The following is a 12,373-nucleotide window of genomic DNA, read 5'->3' on the forward strand; positions in this document are numbered from 1 at the left end:
TTGTGCCCATTATTTTCAAAGGGTCTACTGTGAGTTCAGCTACCATCAGCTATAATCCTATGTTATCAGCAAAATCACACTTCTCCATGCAAAGTAACAGGAACAAAACAGTTCAATTCAGGGAATATCTTCCATTAGATATTAATAGTTGCTGGTTGCTATAAAAGAACACAAGCAACTTGACAGCTAAAGCAAAACCTGGCATGTGGGTGGAAAGTATTTTTGCTTCCATGTGAAAGGCAAAAGCCATCCACTAAACAGGGTAAGAGAAAATTCTGTGTGCTGATCATGTAGGTGATCATTACCACCCAGGAAGCAATTAGATCACAAAGTGCCCCCCCACTTGCACTGCCAAAATGCCTCCCCTGCCTCAATGGAGGTACCAAACTGCAATGCAGGAATGGGGACTACTCGTAACAGTCACAGGAAAACGTCTCTACACAGACGAATTGCTCTCCCCTTGGTGAAGAGGTATCTTACCCAGAGGAAAATGCAGCATATCCTAACCCCTCCCCCAGGGGTTCAAAGTTTTTGAAGTGATTGTGTTTGAATGGGGAATTATTAAACATAGAATTATTTCAGAACCTAAATGCAGTTCAATACAGTATCATGCCACCAGAATTATCTGAGTGTATTCCTTTGGGGTTCTGAGCATCAGTCTCTGAAAGCCAGTCATACACCCAATAGACATGTAAAACAGAAAGAGCAGTGGAATAGCTCGATTTGGTTGCATTTATGAGTTTAATTTATGCAACATGCGCACTTCAAACAGGAAACAAAATGCATGCAAGAGACACAGAAGGTTTTAGATTTCTGTTCAATTCCAGGCATTGGTTTGTAAAACAAGGATAGGGATATATATTTGGTTTGACAAAAGGTTGCTTACAAAAAAAACACTGAAATACAAATTACATATAGTAGCCTACAGGCACTACTGTATATAGGATGATGCAGAAACAAGTGTCAAAACAAGGCCACCCAGTCACCTTCTGTGTATGGAATGGGAGGCCTCTTATCTGCCTCAGGCAACAAAATCTCTTGAGGCAGTCTTGTTGGCAGCTAGCCCATACTGTGTCATGCTCTAGTCATATTGCAAATGGAAAGGAGTCAATTTATATGTTTATGCCATGGGTGGGTCGGGGGCATCCAATTTGTGAGTGATTCTGCTTGTGAGTAGCATCACTTGGGATGAGAGCCCTCATGGAAGAGTTTGCAAAAAGTCACTGGAAGCATGGTGCCCTGGTAATAAAGAAACCCCTGCCCTTAAAATGTTCCCTCTTCTGCCCTTTACAATGTAGTGCTCACATGAGCTATTCTTAGGCCAATTCACCCATTATCAATCAGCTCATGCTCTAGATTTTAATATTTTAAAACAGATGACTCACAATGTCTCTTTAAAAAGCCCCAACCTGAATAACAACACCTGCAAAGCATCCACTGACTGCAGTGCAGCATTCACACAAATTAGGGCAGTAGTTGTGCATGTGTGGTATGCAAGTGGATACAGAACTCTAACTCAGAATCTGTTTCAAATAGATCCTCTGTGTTCTCTGATTCAAGAAAACAACAACAGAATCAGAGTTCTGATTTTATCTCCGGAGGACTCCCCTCATGGAAAACAATACACTCTGGAACTCTCTCTGAGCTGCCAAGGGGAAGTGAGGTGGCAGGCAGCCACATCCAGACACCTGCTTTCCCCCTTGATTCCCACCCCCCTCAATCCACCACCACCACCACAACTGTGCCATTTCAGCAAAATAATCTGGGGGTCTCCTGGGCTCCCCAAACAAAGGTCAAATCCTACTCACATCTGCCCTCTGAACTTCAGTAAGAGAGCTACCACTTCTGGCCAATAGTCATGACTCAATGGAGAAGCAGATGTTTCCATGCTGCAATCACCTCCCCATTGTTCTTTGTACAAATGAAATAAAGGGGCTTCTCCATCCCCTTTTGAGAGCAGAGCACGCACACACAGACACAGACACAGACACAGACACACACCAACCACTTCCCAACACAAACGGTAACTGGGTTTTGTATCTGTCACTCAATACGCCTTTGGCTTTGCTTTCACTGCAAGAGCAAGATTGTGGGGGGGGGGGACTAGCTTACCTTTTTGGAAGGAGTAGATGAGCACATACTGTTCATCCCCTTGCCACAGCTCTCTTCTGAAGAGATCCTACTTTGTAGCAGGGCCTAAGCACTGCCAGTTCAGAAAACAAGGAACATGATGGGTCTCCCTATAGGCTCCTTCTAGCCAGAGCATTGGGAACACTGTGCCAAAACAAAACCCAACCATTTCTATGCAAAAGAGAGAGAGAGAAAAGGGGGGGGGGAGCACCAAGGTTTGCAAGATTGAACACAATGGTACTAGGGGAAAGCTAGGGTCCTGGGGAACCTAAACTTCCTCTGGACCTCTTTGTCAGGGCAGACTACTTTGTATAATAATAAATAAATAAATAAATAAATAAATAAATAAATAAATAAATAAATAAATAAATAATTTATACCCTACCTATCTGGCTGGGTTTCCCCAGCTACTCTGGGCAGCTCCCAATCGAATATTAAAAACACAATACAGCATTAAACATTTAAAACTTCCCTGAACTGGGTTGCCTTCAGATATCTTTTCCTTGACATCTAGGACCTGGGAGAGCAGGGTTCAAATCCCCACTCAGCCGTGAAGCTCACTGGGTGACCTTGGGCCAGTCACCCTCTCTCTTAGCCTGACCTACCTCACAGGGTTGTTGTGAGGATGAAATGGGGAGGAGGAGAGCCATGCACACCACCTTGAGATCCTTGGAAGATACAGGTGGTATATAAATGTAATAAATAAATAAAATCTCTGGGAGTTGTCACAACATATAGTCTCATCCACGCCATACATTTAAAACACATGGCTTCCCCCTCAGAACCCTGGGATCTGTGCTCTGTTAAGGGTGCTGAGAACCACAGCTCTATGAAGCTACTGTTCCCAGAGTTCTTTGAGGGGAGCCATGTGCTTTAAGCATACAGCAGTGGTGTGCAAACTTTTTTCAAAGAGGGCCAGATTTGATGAAGGGCCGTGGGGGCTGACCAAAGGGCCAAGGGCCAACCAAAGTTGTTGAGCTTTTTCTAGGACTGAAGTTGTATAGGTTTTTTTGAATTTAAACTGCCCCAGGGGCCAGATTAAACCGACCAGCAGGCCGGATTACGCCCCCAAAACAGACTTTGGACATGCCTGGCATACAGTATGGGTGTGACATCTCTCTTAGCCTTTACTGAGCATGAGGAACACAGGATGCTGTCTCGTACTGAGTCACAGCACTGATCCATCTAGTTCAGTATTGCAGACACTGCTGGTCTTCAATGGGTGGGTTGTGGGTTGCAGACTGATCCAAGGTGGGTCACAACAAGAGCACTACCACCATGCAGTTATATAGTGTAAGATTAAGAAATTGGTCCCCAAATGCATGCTTGGGTTAATGCGGATCCTAGGTCTGAAAAGGCTGAAGATACCTGACCTACACTGAATAGCAGCAGCTCTCCAGTCGGACAGAGGTCTCTTCTTGAGATGCCAGGGATTGAACCTGGGACCTACTGCACACAAAGCACGTTCCTCTACCACTAAGCTACAGCCCACCAGGAATCCCCACATGCTTCTGCTGGTTATAGAAAACTGCCTTATACCAGATTAGGCTATTTGTCCAACTAGCTCAGTATTCTCTGCTTTGATTTACCATCACATGCCTTTAGCTGGAGTTGCCAAGGACTAAACTCAGGTCATTCAGCCTGCAATGCATTTGTGCTTTGATGCCACTGAAGGTTGCGGGTTCGATCCCCACATGCGACAGCTGCATAGGTTGGCAGGAGCTGGGACCGAGCCACGGGAGCTCACCCCGTCGCAGGGATTAGAACCGCTGACCTTCTGATGGGCAAGCCCTAGGCTCTGTGGTTTAACCCACAGCGCCACCTGCGTCCTAGGAACCTGCCTTTAAAAGCTGAATTTTTCAGGATGCTAAGTTCTGCAATGTATACAGTCAGAATTGTGGAATATACATGCTGCTCCTTCTTCGGGTAGGTGTAATTGCAGTTTTAAAGTGATCTTTTAAAAAAAGTTCAAAACACACACTAAAACAGGCATCCCCAAACTACTGCCCTCCAGATGTTTTCGCCTACAACTCCCATGATCCCTAGCTAACAGGACCAGTGGTCGGGGAAGATGGGTATTGTAGTCCAAAACATCTGGAGGGCCAAAGTTTGGGGATGCCTGCACTAAAAGTTCAGAACTGATTTGATCTCATCTATCATTCTTTGCCACTTTATTCCACAGAATTGGCCCAGGGGATCAGCCAAAGAGGCAAACACATACAATTTAGACGACCAACTTTCCGCCATCAGAATGGAAAGAAGCGATTCCTCCAGAACTACAGTAATCTATTTCCAGGTTTGCACTAACAGCACAGAAAGCTGCCATGCAGACATGCCATAGCAGCTAGCTCCCTGTGGGCTGTAGACAAAACAGGCCATTTGGAGGAATACCAACATGGCTGAAGTTAAAGGCAGCAGTTCTCCTGTAGTGAGAAAAGAATCTGCAGCACCTTCATATCCAATTATACCTACGCAGATCACAATCCCAATATCATTGGGGGGGGGCATGTAGCTGGGGAGAAAACTGAACGTAAATTTCAATTTAACCACATTTGAGGTCCAGCTCCAACCACTGCTACATACTTGCAAAAAAATTCTCACACCCCCGACCCCCCCCCATTAAAGATCTTGCAAACTTGTGGCCTTGTTGATCCTTCCCATCTTGAGAGATCAAAACGAGATGGCAATGAAGAGCTACAGAAAAGAAGCACACCCTGAGCCATTTTCTGCTGACTTGCCTGTCAGTTTTTGGAATGGGTGGGCATCAAAACATTGTCAAGCAAAACAAAAGGGAAGGGAGAGGGGAGGAGACCAGCCACAACCTCATACTTGTCTGGGCTACAAACAAACTCTGCAAGCTTGTGGCAACTTCTGCTTCGCCCCTCTCTCAAGGGGGAGGTGGAGAGGCAGAGTCTGCCTGCCTGCCTGCCTGTCACAGGGACAATCAAAACAGTAGTAGTACCCGAAGACCACACACCTAAAACATCACACACAGAGATAAGTGTGTGCAGGCATACATGGAAACGTGACATGCTCTTCCGAAAAGACACACACTCATTTTCCTACCTGACCATTAATCAGCACAAAGGTGAACAGTTTTTATTAGCAGATGCCAGTCACACTAGACGCCGCATTCAACTCTGCCTCAGTTTACCGCCTGTTAAATAGCACTAGCAGCCAGCGACTGCACAAGGATGCGAGATGAATGTGTTAAAGGGGCCTTCGTGCTTAATAACACGCCGTTTGCTCAAACTCACAGGCTTTCTTTTCAGAGAAGAATAAGCGCCCCAGACAGACCCCCGCGAACTGTACCCTCGTTTTCTCTCAAATCTTCTGCGGAGTGGGGAAGAGGTAGCTCATCTCAGAGGCCTCTAGCCTCCTCCATTTGTTTGTTTTAAATTCCACCCGTTTCATGACCCGGCCAGAACACAAAAAAAGCAGGCAACTCACCAGCCTTAACGCCCACCACCACCCCGCGGAGTCGAGGGGCCTTTGCTCAGTTTCTCCCGATCTCGTTTCTTTTCGCAATCCCCGAGCACAAGTCTCGCAATCCCAGCGGCGGATGCGCGCCGCGATTCCCGCCACACCACCGGCCTCCGGCTGTTCCCCGCTGGCCTCTAACCACGACGGTGAGGGGTAGAGGGAGCAGGGGGGCCTTCTCAGCTCTGGGAAGGGGATGGCAACCCACTCACGGGAACGAGCGGAACACGGGTGCGCCCCATTGGCAGGGGGGAAAGGGGGAGAGAGAGTGCCTGCGCCAGGATCCCTTTCCTTTCCTTCCCCTCCTCCTCATCCTGCGCCCTCCCTCCCTCGCTCCCTGTCGGCTCTACCTACCCTCGAAGTCGGAGATGATACCTTCCAGGTGCGCGTTGACCGCCGGGTCGGACATCGCCGCGCTCGGCTCCGGCTCGGCAATGCGCCCCCTCCCCAAGTTCCCGGCAAGGTCCCGAGCGCGGCGGCGGCGCTGTGCGGCGGGGCTGGGCGCCTTCGGACGGCCCCCTAGCCGCGAGAGGGGCGGACGGGCGGTCTAGAGGGGCGGGCTGCCGAAGCTCTGGCAGGCAAGATCCCCCGCCCCGTGGGCTCGTCCTGTTGCACAGGCTCGAATGAATGGAGGCAGGCAGGCAAGGAAGGCAAGGCAAGCAAGGAAAGCGCGGCCCTCCCCGCCCCTCTGCTCTGGGCAGCTTCTCGTGCGCCCGCCCGGCTTCCCCTCCGCGCACTGGTTGCGGCGCACGCCTGTCAAGGCGAACCCGAGCAGGGCCAAGCAGACGAGAAAGCAGGGTGGGCAGGACGCGCGCAACTCCTCCTGCCCCCCTTTTCCAGCCGAGCCGAGGGGGATCCGAGCGAGCTCAGCCCCAGGCTGTAGGCAACGCCCCAACCCCGCGAGGCACTCAGCCCAGGGGAGGGGAGGGCCGGGCCGGGCCTCCTCCTTTTCCAAAGATGCTCCAGCACCGAAGGGGCAAAAGGCTGGGCTCCGGAGACGGCACCCCCACCACTTGGAACAGCGCGAAAACTCAATCCAGGCAGGGGGACTTTGGAGCATGTGTAGAGTACCTTTCCCTCACCAGTGCGGAAGCGGGCACAAATCTCCCGATATAGCTTGGACTGTAGGCCAGGGCAGGCGTGCCAGAGTAGAAATGGTGTGATTTTTTTATTGATTGATTGATTGAACATCAGGAAGAACTTTCTGACAGTAAGATCTGTAAGACAGTGGAAAGGGAGGTGGTGGACTCTCCTTCCTTGGTTGAATGGTTGAAGCAGGGGTTGAATGGCCATCTGCCATGAATGCTTTAGCAGAGATTCCTACATTGCAGGGGGGGTTGGGCTAGATGACCCTCGGGATCCTTCTTTTTCCAGCTCTCTCTCATTCTATGGGTATGATTATGCTAAGCACTCCACATCTTGGCTAGCAAAACAGATCCTTGGTATCTTTCTTTTTACAGCTAGTGAGTGAGAGAGCGGAATGTTAATGGCTGATGTTGTGTTTAGACCTAAGACTACATCCTATACATCAGCTGAAGGCACAACACCATTTTATTTATCTATTGTCCTGCCACATTTATAAGTATCTCAGGTCAAAGTAGCATAAAGGAAACAGTCTGCTTTTATCCTTACAACAACTCTGGGAGGTAGAGTGAGAGAGGTAGAGATGAGAAATAGCAGGGGCCAGGAAGAACCCACTTGAAAAGCAAATCAGTGGTTATCTTGTCTTAAGCTCCTTGGAGGAAAGGAGGGTATAAATATAATGAATACAGTTACCTAAAATAAACAGGAAGAGCAATCCTGTGGAGGAAAGGGAGAGTCAGCGGTGGAGGAACCACCATATCCCACGCCTTGCTGGCCACAGCAGAAGGTGGTGGAGCTGTCTTCCCTCTCCCTGTTTTTTTCCTATTGGAGAGAAAATGATTACAGCAGCTCCAGGGCTTATAGTTATTCTATCCTGCGAGGTGAACAGAAGGATTTGGTATCCATGACCCCCTATGAGCTACATGGTGGAGGTGGCAGAGGTTGCTGCCACCACAGTGAGGGGGACCTTCAGCCACAGACCCCCTCTCACACCACCAGTGGAGGGGCCAGGTCCACGACAGCCAACATCTTCTCTGGGAGCTAAGATTCTTCTTCTGCAAAAAAAGGATGATGAATGAATCCCCAATAACAGCAGCAAAGACAGGTATAAGGTCCAAACAGGTATATAAGCTGCTTGTCATCATGCCATGGTGCATTCTGTGGCACTTTCTGCTGGTAAGCTGATAACCCTTTCCCAGCAGGATGAACAGGTCTATGCCATGGGTGTCTCTTTTTATTGTTTTTAAATTCATTTGCTGCTATTTTCTGTGATGTTTTCAACTGTTTTCATCTGTTTTATTGCATTGCATATGGTGCATTGAGAGGGCAATTTATTATTATTATTGATAATAACCTTTTTCATGTTTTCAACATTCTAAGAACATCTGTTAACAATTTATAAATGCCATCTAAATTCCAACTCATAGTACAAAAGTGTGCCTGATTTCTCTATAGTGACACAATCTTTCCAGCACTGATGAAACTTTCCATGTTTAACTATCTGTTTTTATTCACAGCATGACACCAAGGACTTTTTTTTTTAATGGAACAGAACTGCTTTCTTTCTTTCTTTCTTTTTTAAGAAGAAAAGAAAGAAATCAGAATAATGCCCTCAGTAGGATTCTGTTTAATCTGTGTTAGGAAAAAGTTTGTATCAAAAAGATACAAAAAGAGATCAAAAAGAACAATAAGGGAGTTTTGCCTGCATTGAATGCTTCAAATTGTTCTTGCCTTTAAGTTTGGAACTTTTAAACCACAACAGAGACCTTTGTTGTGTCCAGGTCAGTTTGCAGCCGAAGAATTTTCCAAATACGTGGACATCCTTTATACGTATCAGCAATACGTGACAGCATTTAGAAGCGGACCAGTGCCTGCTTTACTGAATGAACTCACTTGTGCATTTCAGAATCAAAGGTGTTACTAGAGATTGACAAGTGGAAGAGCTCATTTAGCATTGCTGGTGTCACTTCCTTAGTCCAGCTGCCAGGACTTGCTCCTCCAAAAACATCACAGCTGGAGGGAGAGCTGGCTATTGTTCAATGAACAGTAGGGCTATTGCCCAGTGGAAGAGCAACTGCTTTGCCTGCAGAGGGTCCCACGGTCAATCCCTCCATGTAGGGCTGAGAGAGACCCCCGTCTGCAACCATGGAGAGTTGCTGTCAGTCAGTGTAGACAATACTGAGCTAGATGGACTATTGATCTGACTCAGTATAAGGCAGCAACTTCCTGTGTTCCTTTGTACACAGTACAGCAGGCAAGCTGGCTGATCAGTGCCAACAAACTTGGCAGTGGCTCTGAAAGGAAGCTGGTGTTTCCTTCTCATACAGTGCCAAAGCATCGGAGTTGCATGTACAATCCTTTTCAGAGACTTTTCCCCAGTGTGTGAGATTTTGATAAATGCTCTTGACTAGAAGAATTGAATGCAAGAAGGAAACTAAAGGCCAGCTGTTCAGATAGTAACCTAGGCTAAGATATTACACCAAGGTGGTGCCACCTCTCTTCCTCCTGGTCCTGCCTCTTCCATGAACTCTATGGCTTGAATTTATAAGGCTCGTGGTATTTACATAAACTGCTCGTTTAATTGCCATGTACAGTAGTGAGGCTGAACCCCAACAAGTAACCTGAAGCTTATTCCTGAAGTAAAGGGCTAAACTACATGTCATGTTGTTCATGCTGTTTTTTGTTTTTTGCTTAAGCAGCAGTGAGGTTAATACCAACCGTATCAAACATACAACAAGAACCCAGGTTACGAATGGCAAATTCAGAAATACAACAGCGTAACCGGCCGATATTCTCAGTCACCAATTTATAGACATATAACGCCAAATGACAAAATCATACACACAAGAATATGTGACATTCAAACATCATAGAAAAATGTATGACAAGATTCAGTCCAAATATCAGTCCAAAAGGTATCAAGTCTTAAATACAGCTCATATAGGGCATCCATACAGCATATGAAAAGGTTCCAAGATCCATACGGCATATGAAAAGGTTCCAAGATGTTTTCAGGTAGGTATCAACGGAGCATCCAAATGTGGTAACAGTTTCCTGCAGCAAACCCTAAGGACAGTATTCAGATTCAGGCCCCCCAACTGTTATTCCTTCCAAATAAAAGTGTCCAGTTTTAGCATGCTGTCGCAAAAGCATAAACAACTGTAGTAGGCAGTTTGGGGTCTTTATGGCTTGGCAACAGTACAGACCCAGTGCTTTTGAGGGCCACCAGTCAGCTAAACCTCAACACTTTGAAGTTCAGTTAATTTCAAAGAGCCGTAATTCCTGTACTAAACTATCTCAATGAAATCAACAGGGCTTACAAACAACAAAATTGGCTGCAATGTCTCCAAGCTACTGAAAATGTATGTTATATTATCTGGGTCAGGGGTCTGCAACCTGCGGCTCCGGAGCCGCATGTGGCTCTTTTACACCTTTGCTGCGGCTCCGGAGCGGATACGAGGGGAGGAGGCGTCCAAGCCATGCGCCGCCTGAGCCATGCGGCGGCGGCCGCCACACCCGCCAGACACTTGCGCGGTGCCCGCCGCCGCCGGAGCACACAGCTGCGGTGGCGCGCTGTGCGCCTGCGCCCCGCACGGCGCCCGCCGGAGTCCACAACTCCGCTGTGCGCGTGCGCTGTGCAAAAAGGACGCAAGGTGACGTTAGCAGCCCGGGGAGCGTGGTTGGCCCCATCCCTGCATCAGCCCCTCCCCCGCCGCATTTCTGCAGCCAATAGGCTCACGGAGGCGGGGGCGGAGTTATTTATTTTTTAAAACGGGCGCGCTTCTTCCCGCCCAGCAGCAGAAAAGGCATGCGGGCTCGGAGCGCGTGTTTGCTGCTGCTGCTCCTGCCTGCGGCCTGCGTGCGGCCTCCTGCCGGCCTGGTCAGGAGATTGAGGTAGATGTATTAATGGGTTGATTCAATATGAGGAAATTTTATAAGTTCACTTGATGGGAGCAACACACATGAAACCATACAGGTGTCCTAATAAGGGAGTCAGAGTTTTGCCCATTCCCAGTAATCAAGGCAGCCCAAACTCAAAGTTATTTTTATAATGACGAGGATGACATTGGGCCCTCATATAATTATTATTTACATCAGGCACTGATTATGATTTATGGTACACTGGGGCCCTGATTCATTTTCTATGGCATTTTGGGGCATTGATTATTGGGCATAGCAAATTTTGCTATGGGGCCCTCTGATTTCTAATTACGTCCCTGTTTTGCGGCTCCCAGTTTATTTTTTTCCTTCGGAAATGGGTCCAAGTGGCTCTTTTTGTCTTAAAGGTTGCAGACCCCTGATCTGGGTCAATACTATCCTGCAGGGCCATTCAGCAACTGCAGTACTGTGATATCACTTACGGATAACACATCCAAGGTTAAGGCTACACTACACCTGATTTGTGGGAGTGAGGAGGAAAGAGCATGGATAAGTTACTTGGAAATCTCTCTCTCTCTCTCTCTCTCTCTCTCTCTCTCTCTCTCTCTCTCTCTCTCTCTCCTAATTCAGCACCCTCTAAGGCTGGGCTATTCCACAGTAAGGCTCCAATGCTATCCACACCTACTTAGAAGTTAACTTCCAGTAAACCATGCACAATAAAACCACACAGCCAAATAATTTCCATAGTATGGGGAGAGAGCCAGGTCAAACTTACAAAGACTTCACTTTGACTACATCATGGGTTTTTCTATATAGTTATGTGAAAGACAATTACTTGCAATCTGAAGAAAAATAGCTTCTACAACACTGAATCTCCCAGAGATTTCATAAATAGAGAGGGAGAGGAAGTGAAGTCGTCAAGAGGAAATCAAGCCTACTTTCCCTATGTTAATTTGGGAAAATGACACCCTTACTTGCAAAGCCTGGGAAACAGAATGGAATAACAGGAAAATCCCACACCCTTTAGAACCAGGATTACAGTAGAGAGAGACACTAGACTAGAGGGGAAATCATGTGGTCATGCTTTTGCTCTTCAGCTAAGACTATGCTCTCCTTAGGGTGTGGATTTATTTTATTTTATTTTAAAAACTGTCTATTAAATATCACTTTGTTTCACAACTGTTTATACAAGTTAGCAGACAACATCAAAACATCATTTGCCAGAAGGCACACAGCCTAAACAGTGAAGCATCACTTCACAGAAGACATGTGGTCTAGACTTAGGTAGCATCTCCACAACATTGCCCCTGGCTACCAGCTTCACATAATATCAGAGACAGGTGCTGTGGTTGCATGTATGTAAATTTGAGAGAGGAAGAGGTGTGAGTGCATGTGTACGTGAGAGACAAGTGCTGCTGTGGAAGAGGGGGAGAGAGTAGTGTCAGTTTCTGAAGCTAAACTAGCTAAACTGCATCACCATTCAGAGTCATTTCTCCCAACCTTTGCCAAGCCATTGTCTTTCTCTTACACATGGAAAGAGGCACAGTACAATGGGAAACCTGCATGCCTTCAACAAGAGCATCATAATGACAGCAGGTATCAGTCATCCACTGGCAGCCATTCTACAAATAGCCTGGCTGACTTCAGGGCTATATAGTCCTGGCAGGAGAGTGTTATATTTTTGAACACTGCCTCATTTGAAATGCACTTTGCTTACCCCCTAATGACTTTAAGATGGCACCGGGTGGGGTGGGGTGGGGTGGTTTTCTGCCCTGCTCAGCTTTTCCACATGCATTTTGGA

At 47.2% G+C, this 12,373-nt stretch overlaps 1 protein-coding gene across 3 annotated transcripts in view; it reads right to left on the reverse strand.

Moving 5' to 3' along the window:
• Positions 1-12,373, reverse strand: part of SEPTIN9 (septin 9) — a 219,895-nt gene that overhangs the window by 124,934 nt on the left and 82,588 nt on the right. Inside the window, exon 1 of one of the 3 annotated variants that reach the window (XM_035104584.3) lies at positions 5,965-8,344. The exons of the other annotated variants lie outside the window; for them this stretch is intronic. Coding sequence (XP_034960475.1) covers positions 5,965-6,019 — 55 coding nt within the window. The 5' untranslated portion in view covers positions 6,020-8,344. Of the gene's footprint in view, positions 1-5,964; positions 8,345-12,373 lie in introns of those variants that run through there. 3 annotated transcript variants of the gene reach the window in all.

Source organism: Zootoca vivipara, chromosome 2 (assembly GCF_965207765.1).
Source record: "Zootoca vivipara chromosome 2, rZooViv2.hap1.1, whole genome shotgun sequence".
In the NCBI taxonomy this organism is placed as follows: Eukaryota; Metazoa; Chordata; class Lepidosauria; order Squamata; family Lacertidae; genus Zootoca; species Zootoca vivipara.